Here is a 27,724-nt window from a genome sequence, read left to right as displayed (position 1 = left end):
AGGGATCAAGAAAATATTGCGAACGATCCAAATAAATGACATAGAGAACCTTGATGTACCTAACTTTAAAAGGAATTATCATTACTAATATTATTTATATTAAGGTCCTGAATAAATTATCTTTACATAGATTATGGCTCGACTTAGAGGGGGTGCAATTAGGATTTCTCCTACTTGTAGACAATAGGCAATGACAATGCACCGTGCTCCGAAAGTACCAGCAGCGAGACATCAAGCTCAAGAGCTTCTTGTTAGGAATTAAGGAAGTGTTAGAGTGGCAACGATAAAAGAGTTCAAAGGGCTAAATCCACCAATATTTCAGGGAAAGCCTGTTCCGATGGAACCTAGAAAATGGCTCAAGCAGATTATAAAGATTTTGTACCTACTAGCAACTACAAACGATCATCGGATACCATTAACAACATTTATGTTGGAGGGTGATGTAGATTATTGGTGGGTTTCGATTAGGAGGGCTATAAATATAGATGAGATGACTTGGGCTCAAATTGAGGAGGTATTCTTGGAGAAATACTTCCAAGAGGTGGTCCAAGACCAATGGATGAGAGAATTTATGGATATGATTCAAGGGACATTATCAATTGGTCAATATGAGGCCAAATTTGCTGAGTTGTCACATTTTACACCACATTTAGTAGCTACCGAAGAGCTAAAGTTGAAGAAATTCTGTTTGGGACTTCGACCATCCATTCGGGAGAAGTTAATAGGTACAAGGGTTCACATCTACACTGAAATGGTAGGAAACGCTTAATTTGTAGAAGGTGAACTACAAGATATTAAGAGAATTTGAGACAATCCGTGGAAGGATCAAGGGAAAAAATCGAGGGAGAGTCAGTAGAGAATTGAACCTAGTAAAAGGAAAAAAGATAATTCTGCAACAACAATCGTCTCAAGGACAGAAGATTTGTTATGGATGGGGCCAAGTGGGACATTTCCATCGAGAGTGCCCTTTAGAAGGTGCTCAGCAGATACAACCAGTCTAGGGGCAAAAAACTTGTTATAAGTATGGCCAACCTGGTCATCTTCAGTGGGATTGTCCTCAAGGAGGCATACAGCGAATTCCTCATGTAGTACCCCCCTTATCAACAACAACCACAATTTCTTCGTCCACAACAATACCAACAACAACAGCAACATAACTTGTAACGACCAAGGCTTAGAACTTAGGGCTGGGCATTTGCTATAGTTCAATCAGATGCTAGAGCTACGAATCATATGGTGGAAGGTACACTTCTTATGTATAATTCTTGGGCAAGAATCTTATTGGACACTAGTTCAGCACATTCCTTTATTGCCCCATCATTTGCATCTACTTTGGGTTTGGATTCAAAGTCATTGAGAGTTTTCATATGTGTTGTCACTTCGATGGGCAATAGTGTAAAGATCAATCAGGTGTGTCGATCGTGTGTAATTCATATTGCAGATAAGGAATTAGTGGCTGACTTAATTCATTTGGGGGCGTCAAACTATGATGTTATCGTAGATTGCTTTAAGAAGAAAATCTCATTTCGTGATCTTAACGATTCGATGTTCCATTTTGTTGGTGAAAAGAGCATTCCCCTGCCCACACCCTTATTTGATCAACGGACTTGTTGGTCAAAGGTTGGAGGATATTTGAATTTGTTAGTTTGTGCAGGATATGTATAATTACCCATTATTTTCATCTTTGCCTTAATCATTTGAAGAAAATCATAGATTTTTTTTACTCATTTTCTATCTCCTAAAAAAATCGTATATTTCATTAAGGTTTGAAGGTTGAAGTAGATATAATATCTTAAGGTAGAAGATGATTGTTTTGAAGAAATTAAATCAAGGGCCAAAGAAGTGATTGATTTTGAGGGAAAAAAGAAGGGTATTTCAAATCTTGGGACAATATGGTCATAATTTGTATTTTGCACTCTTAATATCAAAGTCATTTTTAACATATTTAATAATAGTTTTTTAATTGTTTAAAAAATAAATTGAGAACCAAAAACACTTTTTTTTTAATAGTCTAGAAACGTGTATTCTCCCGAAAAATAAGATGATTTCATAACATAATTTGGTAACTGCTTGAAAAATAATATATGCATCATAAGAATTGAAGAGCTTGAAGATGCTTATTTTTTGTGAAAAGATCATGGTTTTGGTTACAAATTAAAAAAATGGCATTATTGTCATTTGTTAGTAATTTATTAGAGAAGATTGAGATCAAGAGCATGTGATCAGCTTGGAACGTAGCTGTATCCCAACTATTCTTGTAAGGTAATCTCTAAAACAATGTTTGAAATCAGAAGGATCTCTCTCAAATAACCACTACCCACTATCCAGGGGTATTTACAATATTTGAAAAGTTCAGCGTGGCCATTTGCACCGTCTCCATATATATATATATATATGACATGACATTTAGTAAACGTTTTCTTTTTTAATGGGCCCTCATACTATCGAGCTCATAATTTTTATTGTCGAACTCGATGTTTTTTTAATTATTGTCTAATTCACTGATTTTATTATATAAGAAGTTTTTTTTTTTTTTTTAAATTGATAGGCTAGGGTTAAAGGGACCCCACCCTGAAAACATTACTATCGAGTGTAGATACAAGTTAAATCTTCCTCAACAATTCTCAACAGTTCCTGAGTAACATTACACATTTCTTCATCAACGAAAAAACCTTTGAAAAAGGTACCCTGTTTCACTACAAAATCTGTTGCCTGATTTGTATCCTTCCAAACAAATTCAAAAGAACAATCCAGAAAAAGAAGTCTCTGCTCTGCAGAAGTTGTGAACTCAACACTAGTAAAACCCACACATTTTCAATTTTTGCGGTTTTTCGACTAAAATCCATGGAAAGATTGACTAAAAACTTGAGATAATGACTTCTTTAAATGATTTTAACCAAAAGAACCATTATGCATCGATTTTCATCCAAAAACTGAGAAAAAAGTGTAAAAAACCCTAGTTTTTTTTACGTACACCTTCAAAAAATTTAAAAAACCTCTTGAAAATGATTTTTTCTTCTTTCTTAAATCCTTTCCGACGAAATAGAATCTCAGAAACTTGATTGAGGTGTCAAAAATCCAATTTTTGCATGAATACCATTAGTATGAATGGTTTAACCATTCAATCGTGAGAAATGTAGGACATGAAGGTGCATGGACCATTTACAAAGAAAAATTTATTAAATGTCCTACCAAGTAACCACTAAAAACTTAGGAACTATTTAGAAAGAATTCCCTCTGCAAGATTCCTTTAACTAGTTTTCCATTTTATCTGGGTAGGACGTCACTGGGGTAGTAATGAAAGGAGGTTGCTAGATTAAAATATCAAATTATTGATCTTCCTCTTATGAAAAACATTTAACGGTTTAGATCTAAGGATGATGAGTAAAGACAATAGTTAAAATCAAAGTAAAAATTAAATCAATTATATTTATGCATTATTCTCATATAACAATCAAATCATTTTCTTGAAATCACTAATAAATCTAATTCTTTTAATGACCATTCACCAAGGATGGGGTAGGTAAAATTGCAATGAGGCAAGTTGGCTTAAAAGATTACTAATGAGCTGTTTCATTTTGGTACATCTTTTTCATGTTTTTTATAAACATATGTTTATCATATATTGCAATTCCAGATTTTGACAAATACCCCGTATGACCTAGTTCAATAATTATAAATAAAATTTATCTAATCTTTGGAATTAGTGTCATATTTTAAAATTAATTAACAAGTTTTTTTATTCTAAAGTATAACAAGCTCTCCTTGAGATCTACACCATATGAAACCTTACATTATATAGTACACAGGTCCTAACAACTTCAAATTTAATATTTGTTTTATTTATTATTTTTCTAGATTTTTAAAACAAACGCCACTTTTACAAGAAACAATGTGTGTTTTACAAATGTGTTTAACTATTTATGAGGATGAGGATCTTAGGGAGGAATCCAACTTTTGATTTTGCACACGCAATCCTCTCCTCCATTATTTGAACATGTTCTAGCTCTAGTTTCTCATTCTCAATCTCCTATTGTGAACCACAAATACATACAAATTACTTGCAAAACCCAGGAAACAGCTCAAAGAGGTCCCAAGATACAAGAGAGATGCTGACATTTGCTTGAGGTTAGAAACACATGACACTGATTATGCTATGTAGAACAAATGGAAAATGAAAGATTGATTTTCATCTACATAAATTAACAAAGCCTGATCTTGTAAACAAAATCAATATGAGAAAAAAATTGCACTCGATTGGGAAAAAAAAACAAAGGTAGTCATCTCTGCAGTCAACAGAGACCAGTTTCCACCAAATTTAAAGTCCAACTGGATATATCCATCCACTTGATTTTAGAATATAGTCAATTTTTAAAAAAGTGTTTGCAAACTTCTATAGTTTGGTACTTTAGTTACTACAAAAGTTTTATTAATCTTTATTTGGAGAAATATCCTACATTTAAACCAAATGAGCAAAGTCAATAAAAACATGGAGAAATCCATGCAAGGAAACAATCTTATATCTGTGCTTTAATTAATGCAGTTGGAGGGTTTAGATTACTTTAACTAGTTTAACCACGAAATCCATTGTTCTCCTCCAAAAGAAACTAATTCCAGCAAAGATTAACCAAGCAGTATACTACGCACAGTTATAATGTACATTTTAGAGTAAATTACTATTTCGTGAGATAAGTATAACGAAATTCCAATTCGGCTAACTGTTCATTTTCATTCCCCAAACATGATGTACGAGATTACAGGTTTTTCAAGTGACAATCTAGCTAAAAAGTAGCGAACCTGTGAGAGAGCTACTTGAAACCTTTGAGATTGTCACTTTAAACCTATGAGTTAGTCACTTACAAAACCTGTGAAATCCCTGTACACGGTTTGGGAATTAAAATGAACAGTGATCCGAAATCAGAATTTCGTCAAAAGTTGATCATGTTTTGGGAAATTTCTCTATATTTTAATTCAGAAGATAATCCCTCCAAAGAAAAAATTATTCTTAATATGTCAAAGATTTGAACATGTAGAAATTATCAAAGAATTCCCCTAACCACGTGCATGTTCTTTTAATACCAAAATGATAAATGTTAATTGTTTTTATGATAACAATGAAAATGGAAATTGTGGAAGTTCAAGCATATTTTTTCGAAGGTAAGTTGGAATTGACACTCAAGACATCAGAGTTGCATTGCAAAATGTCAAAAAACTGAGTTATGAATCGAAGCTTGAAGTTCAAGTAATCAGTAAACCTTCAATATAAAAGTTCTAAATACAGTATTAAAGTAATTCATATGCTTGGATTTTTATGAATGACCTTTAAAAAGTACACATTCACACAATGATTCATATGCTGGAAAATAAATTATATTGCTAGAAGAGATGAAAACGATAAACTTACTTTAAAAACAGGGCAGTCAAGTATTAGTCTTTCATATTCTCCTCCTTCACCGCATACATTTATACCATAGAGCCTGCGAGAACATAAAAAAATGAAAACCCCTATTTATGGCATAAAACAAATAATACAATCCAACTTGACATACTCATTCAATGGATGTAGATGGTGCTACAGTTATGCAATCTGTTTTCCCAAGTCTTTAGAATAAAACTTCGATGATAATGAGCGTTGTATAATCTAGTAACACCTTACCATGAGTCAAAATTAAGAAATTTGTATCTTACCTCAGAGTCATTAAGCCCCAAAAGATGGCAAATAATATCTTCTCCAAACGGCTATTGTTCTTAAACAGCTGCACTGTCCATTTGTAAGCTCCATAATCAAAATTATCGGCACTTTCTATACACATAGATCTGACACGTTTGCTCTCTTGCCCAAACCAATCTTGCTATATCTTTCACCATGGTTGTTCCATAATAAATAGGCTCTTTACATGCTAATGCCATTAGCCCACACCCATATGTGGTCCTACATTGCTCTCTAAGGCATTTTACAGCCCTTTGGATTCCAAGCAAGTACCAACACACACACGCCACCTATTCACATGTGAATCAAGTTAGATTTTTTTTTTTTTTTTTTTTTGTTTATTGATGTGAATCAAGTTAGATTTATCAATCATGTGATCATGAAACCTTAGAAGAGAATGACAAAAGCATTAAAAAAAAAAATAGTGTACACAAAACAAAGTATGATTTACATATAAATGGTCCCCATAGTATTAAAATTCTACCCTCCAGAGTAATTCATCACCACTTGGAAAGAAATTACCATCCGACAATTCTCTACATGCTTCTATCAAAAGCCCCCCTAAAATCTTAATTTCTTTGTTCAATTTCACTCTCGCATGTAACCCTACGATGAATTATCAAACTATTATATATCTCATATACTAAAGTTGTCCCTATCTAATTCACCTAATTGTATCGATCAAAAAAAAAAAAAAAATTCACCTAATGATAAGTCATTTGGTGGAGCTTTCATTTGGGGACCAAAAGTTCTATCCAAAGTAGTCGTCTTTGCTTAGCCAACTTTGCACTTGTGGAGAAATCATAGTAAACTATGTCATGTGCAAAAATAAGAAGAAAAAAAAAAAGACAAAATGTTAAAAGCATTAATAATCAAATGTTAGGTCGTTGTCCCATCAAATTCCCTACAATTGTCCCATTTCTTTTTCTTATTCTAAGTGTTTTGGATTTTTCATTTTTAGGGGCTATTTATTTTCAAACTGATGAGCATGTTATGATTTTAATTAATACTAGAGGAAGAACCATATTAACTATTTTATGGTGTGTGTGGAAAGAGAGAAACCCTAGAGTCTTTGTAAAGGAAAATGATGAATGAGGTAATTTTAGACATAAAAGCAACTTTGTTTCTTTAATTTGGTTCAAGTTGAACAAGGATTTCGAAAGGAAAATGCTACTTAGTAAGCCTAATCTTCGATCAATAATATCCCTGTACATATATATATATATCGGAAAGAAAAACAAATCAATCTCTATGGTACCTCCAATATAGATAAAAAAATTTATTGAAACTGTTAAGTGACATAGACTCAAAACTAGAGAAGTTATCGATATGGTGATAGTGAAGTCGAACGAATATTTACATGTGATGCAGCAAAGTACGCGATAATGTTAAGTGCAATACCCCACCAAACAGTGCCAAAAATATATCTAGAGAAGGTTTGCATACAATGTAAGAGGCAGACGGAGTGGTAGATTTTTAGGAGATATTGGAAAAGGAACGTTATCAAGAACACTGTCATCACCACCGTCGTCAATCCTCTATCCAACAGAGAGGGAATTGCTACCCATAGCATAATCTGCTAAAAAAAATGTGATTAATCCTTGATAAAGTCAAGTAGGATTTGTTAATAGTAGTGCAAGAGACATGGGGTGAAGGTACTGGCTTATAAACTTAGAGTATCTGTTAGCATAGGTTCCCTGGTATGTAGTACTGCATTATTGTTCATTATTTTCAGAAAGAAAATGTTTTAGGGGTATGGGATCTTTTTCTTTCTATGTTGGAACTGAAATTGATAAAGAGAGACAGAAATATCAATAATACATGTCCTCCATGGCTGTATACTAACACTCCAAAATAAAATTTTGAATCCAGAAGGGCAAGTCTAATATGCCATATTGATGAGGGAGGTGAAGGGAACAAAACCCAGTACGTCTAGATGATACCTTTTCTTGAAGAGTCGTGCTACATTGACTTTGTTCGCCACCATGTTCAACAATGTGCTGATGTGGCAGTACACAGAATCATAGATTTCTTTCCTCGAGATACAAGGAAAGAAATCTATGATTCTCCGAGCACTGCCACATCAACACAGAAACTAATTTTATAGTTCAAAGGTACATGTCATCACAAACATTGCCGTAAGGTACATGTTTTGATCTATAATACTTAAAACAACGAGAGATATAAACACTAGAACTGCTTAGTCTATCACTGAGACAAATCTACATACACTTCTACGTATAAATACAAAACATCTTCAAGACTTCAACAGCCCTTGAAAGTTGACACCCATCAAAGGATCATCACCATGAAATACATCCTTGAAAATTGAAACATATAATAAAAACATCTAGCATGCAAAAAAAGATGAAGAACCCATCACCCAAAACAGATCAAACTAACCTTCCTGACAACCTGGAGTACACTCCCAGTTAATCTCAAGATCACCATTGAGAAAAACCCCAAGCCTTCCCACAGCATCTCCATACCTATGGTTTGTGCATCCACATGTCACCTCTATATAAAATATTAAAACATCCTAAACATATTTACATTTTGAGCAGTAATAAACTAAGTCTCTGGTGACTATTCTGCAATGGATGCAAGTTATAGATGTTTCTAAATTCAAAAAGAACTATACAAAATATGCATCCTCTGAATAAAATAGATAAACAAAAAAGGAAAAAATAAATTTAGAAAGAAAAAAAAAAGAACAAAAAGCATCAGGTCATTATATCAGTACTTTAGCTATTTAAACAGTAATCCAAGAAAGAAAGAAAAAAAAAAATCATGAAAACCAAAACAAAACCTGATAAACAGCCACGTCGTTCCGATCGTCTTCCTAAGCCAAATCCAAAATACGCAACATAGTGGAACTGATTCAATTCTGTTACTAGTGGAGCTGTTGATTCAATTCTGTTTCTAGTAGAGCCGATTCAATTCTGTTACTAATTTAGTTCCAATTTCATATGCTTAGGAATAGGAAAAAGTTGTTGGCATTTGTTAGCTATTATTTTGCATTTGTTAGTCGTAAGTTTAGGAGAAGTTGTTAAACTTTGTTTTATTTAAGTTCCAGTGAAGTGCAGTAATAAAAGAAAAAAATATTCATTCAACAATTGTGGTTTAATTCTCACCCAAAGAGAATAGTTTATTTTGTTGTTATCAGCCTTGATTGGGACCTTATCAGTGGTATCAGAGCTGTATTTACAATGGCATCTAACAAAGAAAGGATAGAGAGTTTAGAAGCGGGGCTTGGCGGACTACAAGATGGCATGAGCAGACTGGAACTTGGTGTTGCTGACAAGTTACACCAACTGGAAGGAACTATCAACAGATTGTCCGAAGCCTTATTCCCAAACAAAGAAGGATCCAGCAACAACAATAATAGCCGAGATAGTTACACTCGCGCCAACAAGGAGGAAACTAGAGAGGACACGGAGGGGAATCGACAAATTTTTTCATCTAAAATGGCTAAACTCGAGTTTCCAAGATATTCTGGTGATGATCCAACTGAGTGGTTCAACCGCGTTGATCAATTCTTTGAGTTTCAAGGCACTGCTGAAACAAAAAAAGTATCTCTAGCATCATTCCATCTTGAGGGTGAAGCCAATCACTGGTGGCAGTGGCTACAACGAGCTTACAAGGAGGAAGATAGAACGGTGACATGGTCGATTTTTGAGGAAGAATTATGGGCTCGATTCGGACCTACGGAATGTGAAGATTTCGACGAGGCACTATCACGGGTTAGACAGATGGGTTCCCTGCGAGATTACCAGAAAGAATTTGAAAAATTGGGCAATCGAGTACATGGGTGGACGCAAAAGGCACTAGTGGGAACCTTCATGGGTGGTCTCAAGCCTGAGATTGCAGAAGGGATTAGGGTGTTCAAACCAAAATCACTAAAAGAAGCCATTAGTCTTGCACGCATAAGAGAAGATCAACTTCTTCGACAACGGAAATTCACCAGACCACCTCAATTCAACCGACCACAACTGGACTCTCCTAATCCAGCTAGATCCAATGGAGCACCTACGGTGAAACGTCTATCTTGGGAAGAAATGCAAAAAAGACGTGCTCAAGGTTTGTGTTTTAATTGCAATGATAAATTCACTACGGGCCATAAATGTCGAGGACCACAACTCTTGCTGCTCGAAGGATGTTCCGGCGAAAATAGTATTACACTCGAGGAGATCACAGGTGATACAACAGAGGATACTGTACCAGACTTCCAATTCGAACCAGAAATATCACTACATGCTCTAACTGGGTGGTCAACTTCCAAAACCATGCGAGTCACAGCCAAGATAGGACACCATGAAGTTGTTGTACTCATTGATAGTGGGTCTACCCATAACTTCATAAGTGAGAAAGTTGCTAATTTGCTACATTTACCAATAATTCCCACCGAATCATTTACTGTTCGAGTGGCTAATGGAAATCGACTACAATGCAGAGGAAGATATGAACAAGTACATGTCCTTCTTCAAGGTATTCCTTTTTTCCTTACTCTATATTCCTTGCCTCTAACTGGATTGGACTTGGTATTCGGTATACAATGGCTGGAGCAATTGGGGTCAGTTGTCTGCGATTGGAAACATATGACAATGGAGTTCAAATGGGAGAATCAAGCTCGAAAATTACAAGGCACCGACACACAAACCATTCAATCTGCATCTTTGAAGGCAGTCACTAAAGAAGTAAGACAAGGAAGCTCAGCTTTTGCAATGTGCTTACAATCTTTGGCAGTGTCACAGCCCCATGTTCACACCGACATGCAACAAATATTGGAGGCCTATGCTGATATTTTCCAAGAACCGACGCAGCTACCTCCAACAAGAGAAGTCGACCACTGCATTCCCCTTAAAGAAGGCACCGAACCGATCAATGTACGACCCTACAGGTATGCCTATTTCCAAAAAGCTGAAATTGAAAAACAAGTTCTTGACATGTTAAAATTGGGGCTTATCAGACCTAGTACCAGTCCATTTTCATCTCCTGTTTTACTGGTTAAAAAAAAAGATGGTACATGGCGTTTTTGCACTGATTATAGAGCTTTAAATGCCGTTACCATTAAAGATCGATTTCCCATTCCCACAGTCGATGATATGTTAGATGAACTTCATGGGGCAACGTATTTCACAAAATTGGATCTACGGGCCGGCTACCATCAGGTTCGTGTCCATTCCCCAGATATTCCTAAAACTGCTTTTCGTACTCATAATGGTCATTATGAATATTTGGTTATGCCATTTGGCCTTTGTAATGCACCATCTACTTTCCAGGCTATTATGAATTCCATATTTCGCCCTTACCTCCGTAAATTTATCCTAGTCTTTTTTGATGACATTTTGATTTATAGCCCCAATTGGACCATGCATCTTGAACATGTTCAACGAGCTTTGGAAATTCTAAGGCATAACCAATTTTTCATTAAAGTTAGCAAATGTGCATTTGGCCAACAGGAACTAGAGTATTTGGGCCATATTGTTACTCATCAAGGAGTAAAGGTAGATCAAGCCAAAATTAAGGCAATGCTCGACTGGCCTAGACCTACTAATATTTCGGAATTACGTGGTTTCCTAGGTCTTACAGGTTATTACAGGAAGTTTGTCCGCCATTACGGCATTTTGGCTCGACCCCTCACCAACCTCTTGAAGAAAGGACATTTTGGATGGTCAGATGAGGCAGAAGTTGCTTTCTAGTCCTTAAAAAATGCCATGATATCCACTCCTATTCTTGCTATGCCTAACTTCAATGAACCCTTTGTTATTGAATCTGATGCTTCGGGTGATGGGATTGGTGCAGTTTTAACTCAACAACAAAAACCAATTGCCTTTATGAGTCGGGCATTGGGAATTTCAAAACGCTCATGGTCTACATACGCTAGGGAGATGTTAGCCATTATTGAAGCAATCCGAGTTTGGCGTCCATACTTGTTAGGCAGAAAGTTCTACATACAAACCGACCAACGTAGCCTTAAATATTTGTTAGAGCAACGTGTGGGTACACCAGAACAGCAAAAATGGGTGGCCAAGCTGCTTGGATATGACTATGAGATACACTACAAACCAGGTCGAGAAAATTCAGCAGCCGATGCCCTCTCCCGGATTCCTGGAAGCCCACTTCTTAATGCCTTGTCTATTTTACAGGTCCAGTTATGGGATGAAATTAAAGCTACAACTGTTGGACATTCCTATATGGAGAAAATTGGCAAATTAGCTACCGAAAAACCAGGAGCTCCTTATGCATGGCGAAAGGGATTGATTCTCTACAAAAATCGGGTGGTGGTGCCTCCCAACTCCCCCATAGTTGACCAACTATTGAAAGAATTCCATGACTCGCCACTTGGAGGCCACTCCGGCGTGCTGCGAACATTCAAACGACTTTCCCAACAATTTTATTGGCCCTCTATGTATCGGGTGGTGCATAATTACGTTTCATCATGTGATGTTTGTCAACAAGCCAAGGCTTCAACATTAGCGCCGGCGGGTCTCCTCCAACCACTACCTGTCCCGTGCCAAGTATGGGATGATATCACCATGGATTTCATCGAAGGACTTCCCTCATCCAATGGCAAAAATACCATTTTAGTTGTTGTTGATCGACTAAGCAAGTCTGCCCATTTTCTGGCTTTGGCTCATCCGTTTACAGCAAAAACAGTGGCTGAAAAGTTTGTCGACGGTGTGGTTAAGCTTCATGGAATGCCTCGATCAATTATCAGTGACCGTGATCCAGTCTTCATTAGCCATTTTTGGAAAGAATTCTTCAAGTTATCCGGAACTCAATTGAAGATGAGTTCAGCTTATCACCCTCAAACGGATGGACAATCCGAAGTCGTCAATAGGTGTGTGGAACAGTATCTACGTTGCTTGGTCCATCAGCAACCAAGAACATGGAGTTCTCTTCTTCCGTGGGCAGAATTTTGGTATAACACAACTTATCACGCCTCCACAGGGATGACCCCTTTTCAAGCATTGTATGGGCGGCTACCTCCAACTATTCCTCAATACCAAGTTGGCCAATCTCCAGTCCATGAGGTAGATCAACAACTCTTGTCACGAGATGTTGTGCTACGCCAATTAAAGGACAATTTGCATACAGCTAGTAATCGCATGAAGCAGGTGGCTGATTCCAAACGGCGTGACATCGAGTTCCAAGAAGGGGATTTAGTTTTCCTAAAACTACATCCTTACCGGCAACAAACAGTTTTTAAACGCTCATCTCATAAATTAACAAGTCGATTCTATGGCCCATATCTCGTTGAGAAACGTATTGGCAAAGTGGCGTATCAACTCAAGTTGCCGGAAGGGTCCCGTATCCATCCTGTCTTCCATGTCTCTTTACTTAAAAAGAAAGTGGGTGAGTCATGTATGACAAGTACCAATTTACCACCTATTACTGATGCAGGGCAGGTTATTATGACTCCAGAAGCTATTTTGGAAACTCGTTGGATTAAAAGAGGCTCTCGCTTTGTTGAAGAGAGTTTAGTTAAGTGGCATGGATTTCCTGTCGAAGACGCTACTTGGGAAAGCACTGTTGAGTTGCGAGAGAGATTCCAAGACATGGACCTTGAGGACAAGGTCTCGGTAAAAGAGGAGGGTATTGATAAACAGCCACGTCGTTCCTATCGTCTTCCTAAGCCAAATCCAAAATACGCAACATAGTGGAACTGATTCAATTCTGTTACTAGTGGAGCTGTTGATTCAATTCTGTTTCTAGTAGAGCCGATTCAATTCTGTTACTAATTTAGTTCCAATTTCATATGCTTAGGAATAGGAAAAAGTTGTTGGCATTTGTTAGCTATTATTTTGCATTTGTTGGTCGTAAGTTTAGGAGAAGTTGTTAAACTTTGTTTTATTTAAGTTCCAGTGAAGTGCAGTAATAAAAGAAAAAAATATTCATTCAACAATTGTGGTTTAATTCTCACCCAAAGAGAATAGTTTATTTTGTTGTTATCAGCCTTGATTGGGACCTTATCAATACTAAAGTGCGATTTTATATCAATACTTTAGCCATCTTAACAGTAATCCAAGAAAAAAAAAACATGAAAACTATAACAAAGCCCCAAATACTAAAGTGCGATTCTATCCCTTTTCACTAATTGAAAACAATCAAACCAGATATAAAGCTCCTTCGATAGAGAAATAAGCAAACCAGACCTTAAAACCAATCCGAGTGCGCAAACCCTTGATCTGATTTCAGCTTAAGATTCGTAGATTTGAGATGCATCTGGGAGCTAGTTCACAAACCCTAGATCTTGGATGCTGTGGAGAGAGAGTGCATGCGAGAGACAAATATGAAGACAAAGACATTGAGAGAATTTGAGAGAGAGTTAGAGCGAGAGAGCGAGAGAGCGACAGACATAGATGATTACGAGAGAGAGAGAGAGAGAGAGGGTGTGTGATCCACAGATTTGAGAGAGAGAGACAGAGATGAATGCGAGAGAGCTATAGACAGAGACGCATATAACTAATAATTATTTGAAAATGAGTTTTGTAGCCTCATCTAAATAGAGAAGTATAAAGTATTCAGCTTCTAAGATGGCATAAAAAAATATAAATATAATTCAATGAGTTACTTTTTAGATTGAAAGTAGTTCGTCTAGCTATGTTAAATGATTAACTACAAGGTATTTATATGAAATAATGGAAGGGCAAAAGAGACATTAAAATATTGAAATAATAATGATTAAGTAAGGTATATAAAATTATAAATTATATGAATTATTTAATTTAGAGGATATGTAAATATAATTCATTGAATTTATGTGATTTTTACCCATCTAAACCCATTTCTAATTTCAAGTGGAAAGATTGGATATGATGACCTAGAAATTAGAAAGGGGTTATTCTTTATTGTATAAAAAAATATTTAGTACAAATGGAGATCATTAGACCTTTGGAATGCAAATAATTGAGTACAATAGTCATTTTCAAATATTTTTACTATCCTAACAAGAAATTTGATGAAAACTATTTATCCTCATATGTATTTAATATTTATTTGTAACTCATTTTTTAATATATAAGAATATGTGTGAATCTTTTTTACTTACATTTAGGTATGTAGTCACAAAATGGTGGACCAATTATTGTAGTACATAGGATTGTGGTAGATATCCTGAGTCAACCATGTCATTTATTTGCATATGATTGAAATTATAAGAAAAGTAAATTGACACTAGATTTTCTAGAAGATTTGATTTACGTAAGAATGAACTTAAAAATGAAGATTAGTTGTAAAAGTAGATGTGCTCCAGAGGAGTTTGAAAAAAAGAGATGAAGCTACTACAAGTAATTGTGAAGATAATATTTTTCACGAATTATTTGGGTCTAGATAATGGACCTTTTCTATTTTGGATGTCTTAATTTCAGAGTTTGGTAACTTGATTAGTAGATTTGTCTTATTTTATTTTATACTTTATTTGTATTGGTTAGTAGGAAAATCAGAATTATATTCTGAAATTTTAAATTTATATATATCATGTGATGGATGTGAATTGTGGACCTGTTTTATTTTGGATTTGGATGTTTTTAATTTTATTTTGGTTGCTTGAATTGTTGATTTGATCTATTTGCGTGTCTTATTCGGTTTATTGAATAAAGATTAACATAAAAGGTAATAGGATACATTTATTGATATGTATAGCCGAAATTTTACATTTTATGGAGTGCTAAGCTCAAATTATACCCAAACTATTTCTGTCATTCTCCAATTTTTGCTGAATTTTTCAACAAACTATTAGATGACTTTTCCAAATTGTACCTGATTTATTCCTGTACCATACTTTTGCCGTAAACCAAATTGCTAACCATGGTCAGATTTCTAGGATAGCCCTCAATAGGTTTATGAACTAATTACCTTTGATATCGGTTGTGGAAACCTCCTCATCTTTAACTTATCTTCAATTTTGCTTCTCAACTGTCATTTATGTTTCGTTGAAATGAAGTTAGATCATCCAATGAACAAGTAGTTTGTTATGAGAATTCAACTGAAGATGCTTTAAGTCAGTCTTGTCTCACAAAAATAATGTCAGATTTTATATATAATGCAGCGGAATCAATTATCTCATTTTGGCTGGTTTTTCCCTTTAGATATAACTCAGAGTGGTTCTGAGTGTTTTTCCAATATCCTCTCCTTGAGCATTTTCATAATAACTGTGATTATCAATGTTTGTATACAGATTTTCACTGGTGTGATCTTTTCATTCCTTGTAGAATATGTAATAATTATGTCCTGCATGCTACTATTGTTATTCCTTGATAAGGATCGTAGTGGTTCGCGGTTCCTAAGGTTGTAGCTGGTTTGGGTACGGCCTTAACCCAGTTAATCTTCCAAAAAAAAAGAGTTTTGTGGTCTTTGTTCAAACTAAATCACACTCTTGATATTTCCTCATATTCTAACACTGATGATCAACTTAAAAAGAGTGACTCTTGAAATTCAGAGAGTAAGAATATGGTACATAGATTGAAATTGTTTTATGTATCCCACTATAAAAAGAAAGTTAAGATGGAACTCGACGATAACATAGTTTGGATCGGTATGGGCATGTTGTCCACACTTTGCACACTGGTTCTCTCACAAGCCGCATTTCAATCGCTTTTTCTTAAGGAAGTGGAGTTTCAATGTGGAATTTCTACTTGTAAATGCTCAACGTGAATGGTGATTTCAACTCAAATTTTCACTGTCCTAATAGGAAGTATAGTAAGTGTATTGAGATGGTGGTTTGAATTCAAAACCTTTGCAGAAATTGAATATTCTAATGTTTTCTTCTTCCCTTCTTCCTGGGTTTCATCGTCTTTGATAAAGCTCCGCAATCTGGCATTCTTCAAAATCTCTAGAATGAGCCTCATGTTTATCTTATAAACGATTGCAACGAATGGCCTGTGGATATTACACATATTGGTAATGACATTGTTTCTCTTGGGTTGTCTCTTATCTTTGGTGTTAATGATGTGTTTGATGGCAATATCTAAAGTTTGTTTTGGTAAACAAAGAAACAATGAAATAGTCTGTACGGATGTGCAAGAGTAGATACAAGGAAATGGTGAAAAAGAATTAAAGAGATTGATGGAGAAACATGAAAAGGATTCTCCCATTCATCTAATCCAATTACTTTCCCAAACTACTCCATCTGAAGACTAAACTACCAATACCATGTCCAGTTCACATGAGAACAAATTCTCTTGTCTTTTATTGGTAATCATTGCAAGAGTTGCTATCGTTGCTCTACCAAATACCCTTATTTCCTCTCTAGTTCAAAGCTTAGATGAAGCCTTCGAAATCATTTGTTTCGTTGACGAGAAAGTGAATGCCAAAGACACGGATTGTAAGAGGAGATGTGCAACAGCAAAAGAATTGTGGATGAACAAGGACAATGCATGCCATTGGTTTCATACGAGATTCATTAAACCCACGGTTAAAAAAAGTTATTCACCATCGTTTAAGAAATCTATGGATGGAGCTTCTCAATCGCAATTTCAATTGGACATATGTTGTGCACTTGGGATTATTAAAGAATTAAAAGTGACATCTAGTGAAACTTGGTGTTTCATTGATAAATATCTAGATCCAAGCGAAGTTATAGACATCTTCTATGAGTTTATCATCGGACAAGAGCCTTAGAGAACATACACGTCAATCAAAGAGTTATATGTTCACATGTGTGTTATAGTGATCCAAAATCTTTAGGTGCTGACTGGTTTGTCTCACCTGGTAGCTGATTTGGTTTGTCACTAATCTAGCTTGGCAAGAATGTTTTATTCCTTGCCCTTGTGTATAGATGACACTTGCTGTTTTTCTATTGAATTGAAGATAACAAACTGTACTGCAAAACATTGTGATGGAAAAGGAATATATTGCTGGATCCAAGGAGGATTGAGGTAGCAAAAAGAGAGAGGGAAAAAATGTGTGTTCATATAGAGAGAAAAGTGAGAAAGTAAAAATATCAATGTAAAAGGGTGCCATTGTTGGACCTTGAGTGTGTGAGCTGAATGTATTTTCTCTGGTGTATTCTCTGAGTTTTATACCTTGTATTCTGTAACTCTCATTGCAAATAGTGGATTTGAATGGCCAAGCCGAAACTGGATGTAGGAATGTTCATTGCATTCTAAACCAGTATAAATCCTTCCTGTTACAGTTATTTTCTGTTCTGTTCTTGTTTATAAATTTCTACTACTGCTTGTTGATTGCTGTAGCTACTGCTTCTATTAGGTTCTGTGCATTTTGTTCTTGTGTGTAGTTTCACTACAAATTGGTATTAGAGTAAGGTTGTGGCTCACAGATCTGTCTAGCTCAGGGAGATTATAAGGTGCTCGAGGAAAGGTGTGTATGGCTACTGCAACTTCAAAATAGGAAATAGAGAAGTTTGATGGGTCAAACAACTTCTCTCTGTGGAAGATGAAGATGCTGGCATTGTTAGGCAATCTCGGGCTTGATGAGGCTTTGCAAGGAGAGGCCAAAATGCCAACAACTTACTCGAATGAAAAGAAGAAAGAGATAATGAAGAAAGCATACAACACACTTATTTTAAGCTTGAGTGACAAAGTTTTGAGGGAGGTGACAAAAATGAAAACAGCAGCTGAGGTATGGCTTAAGCTTGAAAGTTTGTATATGACCACGACTCTCTCAAACCGTTTATATCTCAAGGCTAAATTCTTCACTTTTAAGATGCCCGATGGTAAGGATTTACAAGATCACATTGATGAGTTTAATAAGTTGTGTCTAGATCTTGAAAATATTCAGGTGGAATATGATGATGAGGTTAAGGCTCTGGTGTTGTTACAATCATTGCCAAAATCATATGAAACTTTTGTGGCTATACTCAAACATGGCAGGGAAACTATTACTCTAGATGATGTTGTAGGAGCTCTTAGTTCCAAGAAACTGCAAAGAAAGAATGAGCTAAAGGAGCAAACTGGTGAAGGGCTGGTGGTGTGAAGAAGATCTGATAGAAGGGAATTTAAGGGTAGGGGCAAATCCAGATCAAAGTCCAAGGGTCCTAAGAAAATAAAATGTTATTTCTGTCATGAAGAAGGTCATATTAGAAGATTGTGTCTGAAACGTAAGAAGGCTGAAAAGGATAAAGAAGTTGAACAAGTAAATGCCACAGTTGAGAATGGTTATGAGAGTGCAGATGTTCTTGTTATGGCCACGGACAAGTATGATAAGCAGTGGATACTTGATTCTAGGTGTTCATTTCACATGACACCCAACAAAGACTGGTTTGAGACTTATAAGGGAATTAATGAGGAAAGGTGTTGCTAGGAAACAACAAGCCATGTTGTTTGAGACTTTGAGACTAAAAACACATGATGGAACTAAAAGATTGTTGACTGAAGTAAAGCATATACCAGAGCTGAAAAGAAATCTGATTTCACTTGGCATGTTAGATCATCATGGTTACATCTACAAAAGTGGTGATGGGGTTCTTAAAGTCTTCAAAGGATCCATGGTAGTAATGAAAGGAGTGAAAAGCAATGGTTTGTACACCTTGCAAGCTAGCACGGTGATTGGAGTTGCTGCAATAGTAACTCATGCAAAGTTGTCCAAATCACAACTGTGGCATCGTAGACTTGGCCATGTCAGTGAGAAAGGATTGCAAGAGCTGCAAAAGCAAGATCTGTTATGTGGTGATAAAGTTGACAAGTTAGAGCTTTGTGAGAATTGTGTTCTTGGTAAAGCAACAAGGGTAAAATTTAGTTGGTTCAAAGCTGAGGCTTTCAGTTGGTTCAAAGCATGGAAGAAAATGGTTGAAGTGCAAACAGGAAAGAAGGTTAAGAAACTCAGAACAGACAATGGATTAGAGTTTTTAAACATGGAGTTTGATGAGCTCTATAGCAAAGAAGGTATGGTTCTCAACAAAACGGTCTAGCAGAGAGGATGAATAAAACTCTGCTAGAACGTGTAAAGTGCATGCTATCTAGTGCCAATATGCCAAAACGATTTTGGGGGGAAGTTGTAAATACAGCAGCGTATTTAATTAACAAATGTCCTTCTGCAGCCATTGGTTTTAAGACTCCAAAAGAAATTTTGATAGGTAATCCTCCAAGTTATGATAATCTCAGGATATTTGGTTGTGTGGCTTATGCACATACCAAAGAAGGTAAGCTCGAACCTAGAGCTAGAAAGTGTTGGTTATCCTGAAGGTGTAAAAGGATATAAATTATGGGGTCAAAACAAGCATATTCAAAGTGTTTCATCAGTAGGGATGTGATATTCAAGGAAGATGAGTACTACTTGAAAGAGAATGGTAAAAGTAGTACTAGTGCATGTTAAGATTTGCTAAGATTTGTTGAGATTTGGTTAACTATAATTTTGGAAATAATCTTTACTGTTTATATTTAGGAATTTGTAATCCCTTCATTCAAGGGAATTAGTTTAGATTTTATTTTCTTTCCTTGCTGTTCAGATCATGATTTGATCTTATATATGTGTATATATTGTAGTCTTTTGACAGAAAAACAGAATAACAAAAACACAGCTTTCTCAATTCTTATTTTGTCATGGTATCAGAGCAATGATCTTATTGCTTCTGTAAATTTCCGCATACTCTGATTAAACATGTCTACAACTGTGATTGATTCAGCAGATCCTCTGTTTCTTCACCCTTCTGATCATCCCGGCATGATTCTTGTTTCAAAGGTCTTAGATGGAACAAATTATGCTATGTGGAAACGATCGATGTTGATCAGCCTTAGTGCCAAAAACAAATTGGGATTCATCAAAGGAACCATCATCACTCCAGATGAAGAGGATCCCAAATACTCTTTATGGCAGCGTTGCAACGATATGGTACTCTCTTGGATATTCAATTCTCTAAGTCAGGACCTTACAAACAGTGTTCTCTATGCTGAAACTCCCTCAGAAATTTGGACAGATCTTCAAGAACGATTTCTCAAGGTGATTTTTCTCATCATTATCAAACTCAACGATCTATTGTTGAATTGAAACAAAATCAAGAATCCATTTTTTCTTATTATACAAAGATGAAAATGTTGTGGGATGAGCTAACCACTTGCAGCCCCTCAATCACATGCACATGTGGAGGACAAAAAGATCTAAAAGAAAAGGAAGAAAGAATTCGGCTTGGTCAATTTCTTATGGGACTCAATGAGACATACTCTGCTGTAAGAGGACAGATTATGCTCATGCATCCTTTACCAACTGTCAAAAAGGCATATTCACTTCTATGTGAAGAAGAAAAGCAGCGAGGTCTCACTGAAATAAAGAGCAGTGATCTTATTCATGCCATGAGTATCAATACTTATGAAAACTCCAAGGAGTCACAACTTGTGGCTTCAAGACAACAAAAACAGCGGTCATCCGCTCATTTCAAGCCTCAAGGCAATCGAAAACCTCTCCATTGCTCTTATTGTGAAGGCACTACTCACACTGTGGATCGATGTTACTTTCTCAATGGGTTTCCAGTTGGTCACAAACTTCATGGCAAAGAAGTCCAGCCACCCAATCGAAGTAGAAAAACCATTGCTCATCAAGTCAGTGCAGAAATAATTTCAGACTCACACAAGCCCTCTATCGAACCTACACCTCAATTCACCTCTGAGGAACTTGCTCAAATCAAAGCCTTTTTTAATGGTAAACAATCTGCCCAAGCAAACTATACAGGTACTTCTACCCCTTTCTGTTCTTCCTTTACTACACAAAAGACAGCCTTGAGTCACTGGATCATTGATAGTGGCGCCACTAATCACATAGCCACATCCGTTTCAATCACCTCTCCTCTCTCTTCTCAAGTAACCTTACCCAATGGTGCTTGCTCTACCATAACTGGCATAGGTTCCATCCAACTTTCAGACCACATGCATGTTAAAAACATACTTTGTGCCCCATCTTTCCATGTCAATTTACTGTCAGTTAGTCAACTCACAGCTACCTTAAATTGTTCTGTTCACTTCTTTCCTACTTTTTGTGTATTGCAGGACCTAACTTCGAAGAAGATGATTGGTTTGGGGAAGCAACTTAATGGCTTGTACTACTTTGTGCCACCAATAAAATCTACATCACCTACCAAACCGATCACTTATCATGTGGATTCACACCAAAAATTCCATGGCACCAGCGGTTAGGACATCCCTCCAAGGCACCTTCACAGTTTTTGAGTCATGTTATTCCTTCATTTGTATTTAAGTCTCAATATTCTTGTGAAACTTGTCATTTGGCTAAGCAAACACGGCTATCTTTTCCTTCTAGTACTATTCAAACTTTACAATCTTTTGATCTTATTCATTGTGATATTTGGGGACCCCTTCATACTGCAACTCATACAGGGGCACATTATTTTTTAACCATTGTCGACGACTACACTAGATTCACTTGGACATTCCTAATGAAATTCAAGTCTGAAACACAAGGGTTATTAAAAACCTTCATTTCTTTTGTCAATACTCAGTTTAATTGTCAAGTTAAATGTATTCGAAGTGATAATGGTTTAGAATTCACATCCATGAAATCATATTTCTTCAATCTTGGCATATCATTTCAAAGTTCTTGTACATCAACACCTCAACAAAACGGTGTAGTTGAACGAAAGCATCAACATCTCTTAAATGTTGGCAGGGCCTTAAGAATTGATGCTAATCTTCCATTGCAATTTTGGGGGGAGAGTTTGCTTACCGCCACCTACCTTATCAATCGTCTTCCTACCCCTGTGCTACAACACAAATCTCCCTATGAAATGTTGTATAACAAGCCACCCATTTACTCTAACTTGCGAGTTTTTGGATGTCTTTGTTATGCAACAAATCTGCACCCTACTAATAAATTTGATTCTCGTGCTAGAAAATGCATCTTTGTTGGCTATCCCATTGGTCAAAAAGCTTACCGCTTATATGATCTCAAAACTCACCAATTTTTCACAAGTCGAGATGTCATCTTTCGTGAGGAAAATTTTCCTTTTTGTACCACAGAACCCTCACCAGCTACAAACATTTTCCAACCTCAGATAACCGAATATACCACTGAGTCACCCTCTCTTATAAATCCCCATATTTTTCCATTACCCGAGACCACTTCCACAGAAAATTCCTCCTCTCCTGTCTCATCCCCAGCACCTACTCTTCGTAGAAGTGAACGCACAAAAAAACCATCCATCCTTCTTCAAGATTTTCATTGTGGGCAGGTGAGTACAATGCCATCAAATGCAATCTCCAACCAGGAATCTTCAACCAAGTCAGGTACTCGATACCCTTTAAGTAACTACATTTCATATGATTCTTTATCTTCTAATCATAAACACTTTGTCAATGCTATTTCAAGTGTTCTCGAACCAACCTCATATGCTCAAGCTGTATTAGATCCGAAATGGCAAGAGGCCATGCAACGTGAACTTGATGCCCTCACTACTCAAAAGACATGGTCTTTGGTTCCTTTGCCTACTGGTCATCGTCCCATTGGCAGCAAATGGGTATATCGTATCAAATACAATTCTAATGGCACGATTGAACGCTACAAAGCACGATTAGTTGCCAAAGGATTTTCTCAACAAGAAGGCTTGGATTACACTGAAACATTTGCACCTGTTGCCAAGTTAACAACTGTTCGATGTATTCTTGCTGTTGCTGCCGCCAAACAATGGCCATTACATCAAATGGATGTGACCAATGCCTTCCTCCATGGTGATTTAGAGGAAGAAGTATATATGACTCCACCACCGGGTCTTTGTCGACAGGGGGAGAAGCTTGTATGTCGACTACATAAGTCCCTCTATGGACTTAAACAAGCTCCTCGAAATTGGTTTGCAAAATTCTCTCATGCAATCAAAAAGGCTGCTTTTCTTCTTCACATAGAAGTGAATATGCCTTTTTGACAGTTGGTAAAGGATGCATGAGCATAATCTGTGTATGTCGACTACATAAGTCCCTCTATGGACTTAAACAAGCTCCTCGAAATTGGTTTGCAAAATTCTCTCATGCAATCAAAAAGGCTGGTTTTGTTCAATCACATTCAGATTACTCTTTATTTGTGAAGACTAAAGGCCCATCTACAACTATGGTGCTCATCTATGTAGATGACATAGTGATAACAGGCAATGATGCAACTGCTATACGAAGTCTCAAAGATTTTTTGCATCAACAATTCCATATCAAAGATCTCGGTTCTCTAAAATTTTTTCTTGGTCTGGAAGTTGCAAGGTCAAAAGCCGGCATTGTAATCTCTCAACGAAAATATACCTTAGAGATTATAGATGATGTTGGTTACTTAGGTGCTCAACCTTCAAATTTTCCAATGGAAGTAAATCTAAAGCTCACGGATGATCAAGGTGATTTGTTACATGATCCAGAGTGCTACAGGAGATTAGTTGGAAAATTAATCTATCTTACAATCACAAGACCAGACATCACATACTCAGTCAATATCCTAAGCCAATTTATGCATGCACCAAGAAAGTCTCATTGGAATGCTGTTCTTCGCATTATTAAGTATCTTAAAGGAAGTCCGGGTCTCGGCTTGTTATTTTCATCAAGCAATTCTTTCAACTTGAAGGCTTATTGTGATGCAAATTGGGCAAACTGCCCTATGACTCGAAGATCAACTACAGGTTATTGTGTGTACTTGGGAAATTCATTGATTTCATGGAAGGCCAAGAAGCAAAAAACAGTCTCAAGATCATCTTCAGAAGCTGAGTACAGGTCCATGGCAGCAGCAACTTGTGAGTTAACTTGGCTCAGATTTTTGCTTAATGACATGCAGATTTCCACAGGACCAGCAAAGTTATTATGTGATAATCAAGCTGCACTTCACATAGCAGCAAATCCAGTATATCATGAGCGCCCCAAGCACATAGAACTCGATTGCCATGTTGTAAGAGAAAAGATACAAGAAGGTCAAATTGTTACAGAATTTGTTCCATCTCATTTGCAATTGGCAGACATTTTTACAAAAGCCCTCGGAGGAAACATGTTTAAGGACTTAAGAAGCAAGTTGAACATGCTGGATATACATGCTCCAACTTGAGGGGGAGTGTTAAGATTTGCTAAGATTTGTTGAGATTTGGTTAACTATAATTTTGGAAATAATCTTTACTGTTTATATTTAGGAATTTGTAATCCCTTCATTCAAGGGAATTAGTTTAGATTTTATTTTCTTTCCTTGCTGTTCAGATCATGATTTGATCTTATATATGTGTATATATTGTAGTCTTTTGACAGAAAAACAGAATAACAAAAATACAGCTTTCTCAATTCTTATTTTGTCAGTGCAAGTTCAGATCATGATGCTAGTGCTGGAATTGAGGTGGAACTTGCTGATTGAACAGAAAAGCAACAAGATTATAGACCTGAAGAAGAAGTAGAACAACCCGAGGATGAACAATATGAAGAGCAACCTGAGGCTTTGGCAGATTATCAATTGGCAAGGGATAGAACAAGAAGAACAAGGGTGGCACCTACAAGATATGGCTATGCAGATCTGATTTCTTTTGCATTGCTCACGGCTGAGACTCTTGAAAAAAATGAGCCTGCTTCATATGAGGAAGCCTGTAAGTGCAAAGAAAGAAAGGAGTGGCGGCAAGCTATGCAAGAGGAGATGGATTATTTGTGGAAAAACAAAACATGGGAGTTGGTTGATAAACCAGTGGGACAGAGGCTAGTCAGTTGCAAATGGATTTATAAACTTAAGGAAGATGGCTCAAAGGATGGAAAACCAAGGTTCAAAGCAAGGCTTGTGGCTCGTGGTTTCACACAACAAGCTGGAATTGATTTCAATGAAGTGTTTTCTTCGATTGTCAAGCATACGTTTATTAGAGTGCTTCTAGCTTTAGTTACTCAATTTGACATGGAGCTAGAGCAAATGGACGTGAAGACTGCTTTTTTACATGGGAACCTTAATGAGAAAATTTTCATGTCTCAACCAAAAGGGTTTGTTAAACATGGTGATGAGGGAAAAGTGTGTTTATTGAAGAAGTCCTTGTATAGTTTAAGACAATCTCCAAGACAGTGGTACCTTAAGTTTGATGAAGTCATGAAGAAGAACAATTATTTGAGAGTGATTTTGATAGTTGTGTCTACATTAAGTGGATAGATGGTGATGTTGGTGTATTTCTATTACTTTATGTGGATGACATGCTAATTGCATCAACTAATATGAGTGAGATTCAAATGCTCAAGACACTTTTGAGCAAGGAATTCGAAATGAAGGATTTAAGAGTAGCCAAGAGGATTTTGGGGATGGAAATAAAGAGAAACAGGAACATAGGTAAGTTGTTCATTTCTCAGACTAGCTACATTCTCAAGTTGCTTGATAGATTTGGCATGTCTCAAGCTAAGGCTATTCAAACACCCTTAGCATGCCATTTCAAGTTGTCATCTGCATTGTCACCTTCAACCAATGATGAGAAGGCTGAGATGATGCAAGTGCCATTGGGAGTATCATGTACTCCATGGTATGCACTCGACCTGACTTGGCGTATGCAGCAAGTGTGGTAAGAAGATTTATGGCTAATCCTGGTAGGGGACATTGGGAGACTGTAAAGTTGGATTTCAGGTATTCAGATTATGGTTTGTGTTATAAAAGAATATCTGAAGCGAATAAGAAGGAGAAGCTGATTGGGTATGTTGACTCAAACTATGCTGGTGATTTAGACAAGAGAAGATCTCTTACCGGTTATGTATTCACTCCATTTGGTTGTACAATCAGTTGGAAAGCTACCTTGCAACCAGTTGTAGCTCTCTCGACAATAGAGGCCGAACTGATTGCAGCTACAGAAGCTGTAAAAGAAGCCATTTGGCTTCAAGGTGTGCTTAGTGAACTTGGAGTTAATTAAAAGGGGTGAGTGTTTGTTGTGATAACCAAAGTATAATTTATTTGACAAAAAATCACATGTATCATGAAAGGACGAAACGTATAGATATCAAGTTTTATTTCATTCGAGATATTGTTGCTGAAGGGAAAGTTACAGTTAAGAAAATCCACATGGATAACAACTCTGCCGACATGCTTACTAAGCCTATCACTAGCTCTAAGTACATTTTGTGCCTGAACATTATTAATGCTCGAGCTGCCCCTCATTACTGATTGAACTTGTTCTTGGCCAAGGATTCACTATGATGTTGGTGCACCTCAAGTAGTTTGGATCAAGGTGGAAATTTGTAGTATAGTGATCCAAAATCTTTAGGTGCTGACTGGTTTGTCTCACCTGGTAGCTGATTTGGTTTGTCACTAATCTAGCCTGGCAAGAATGTTTTATTCCTTGCCCTTGTGTATAGATGACACTTGCTATTTTTCTATTGGATTGAAGATAACAAACTGTAGTGCAGAACATTGTGATGGAAAAGGAATATATTGCTGGATCCAAGGAAGATTGAGGTAGCAAAAAGAGAGAGAGAAAAAATATGTTTTCATGTAGAGAGAAAAGTGAGAAAGTAAAAATATCAGTGTCGGTGCCATTATTGGACCTTGAGTGTGTGAGCTGAATGTATTTTCTCTGGTGTATTCTCAGAGTTCTATACCTTGTATTCTGTAACTCTCATTGCAAATAGTGGATTTGAATGGCCAAGCTGAAACTGGATGTAGGAATGCTCTTTGCATTATGAACCAGTATAAATCTTTCCTGTTACATTTATTTTCTGTTCTGTTCTTGTTTATAAATTTCTGTTGCTGCTAGTTGATTGTTGTAGCTACTGCTTCTATTAGGTTCTGTGCATCTTGTTCTTGTGTGTAGTTTCACTACAACATGGAACACATATTTGTGGACATATTGCACTTTTCCTCCCTGAACTCCCACTTGCCATATTCAAACATGTTCTTGAGGGTCCCATTATAGAACGTGAAGAAAAAACAAGGTTTGTCTTGAAATTCCTTTGCAAACTTGAACCGTTAGAGCATAAATTCATTGGTCATTTCCGGATGGAACTAGCATTGCTAGCTTTATAACCGTTGATCCTGCAATAGACACTCAGCGTATCGAACCAGTGGAACAAAATGTAGATGTTACTCATACAATGAATGAAGATTGTGAGATTCCAGAACTTGTTTGAACAACATGTCATGTAAGTA

The 27,724-nt window shown here is 36.6% G+C and overlaps 1 protein-coding gene across 3 annotated transcripts in view; it reads right to left on the bottom strand.

Moving 5' to 3' along the window:
- LOC147405803 (diphthine--ammonia ligase-like) overlaps positions 1-27,724 on the bottom strand; it is a 113,094-nt gene that overhangs the window by 34,108 nt on the left and 51,262 nt on the right. Inside the window, exons 4-7 of one of the 3 annotated variants that reach the window (XM_086433673.1) lie at positions 7,071-7,286; positions 5,689-6,000; positions 5,405-5,477; positions 3,814-4,030 (exon numbers count right to left, since the gene is read on the bottom strand). In XM_086433673.1, the coding sequence (XP_086289799.1) occupies positions 3,914-4,030; positions 5,405-5,477; positions 5,689-5,813 (315 nt within the window). In that variant the 5' untranslated portion in view covers positions 5,814-6,000; positions 7,071-7,286 and the 3' untranslated portion in view covers positions 3,814-3,913. The other 2 variants (XR_015176098.1, XR_015176099.1) reach the window with 2 other exon arrangements.

Source organism: Akebia trifoliata, chromosome 3 (assembly GCF_017979445.1).
Source record: "Akebia trifoliata isolate Shusen 1 chromosome 3, ASM1797944v1, whole genome shotgun sequence".
Lineage (NCBI taxonomy): Eukaryota > Viridiplantae > Streptophyta > Magnoliopsida > Ranunculales > Lardizabalaceae > Akebia > Akebia trifoliata.
Note: the sequence above shows the minus strand (reverse complement) of the source record. Positions and strands in the feature narration are given on the sequence as shown.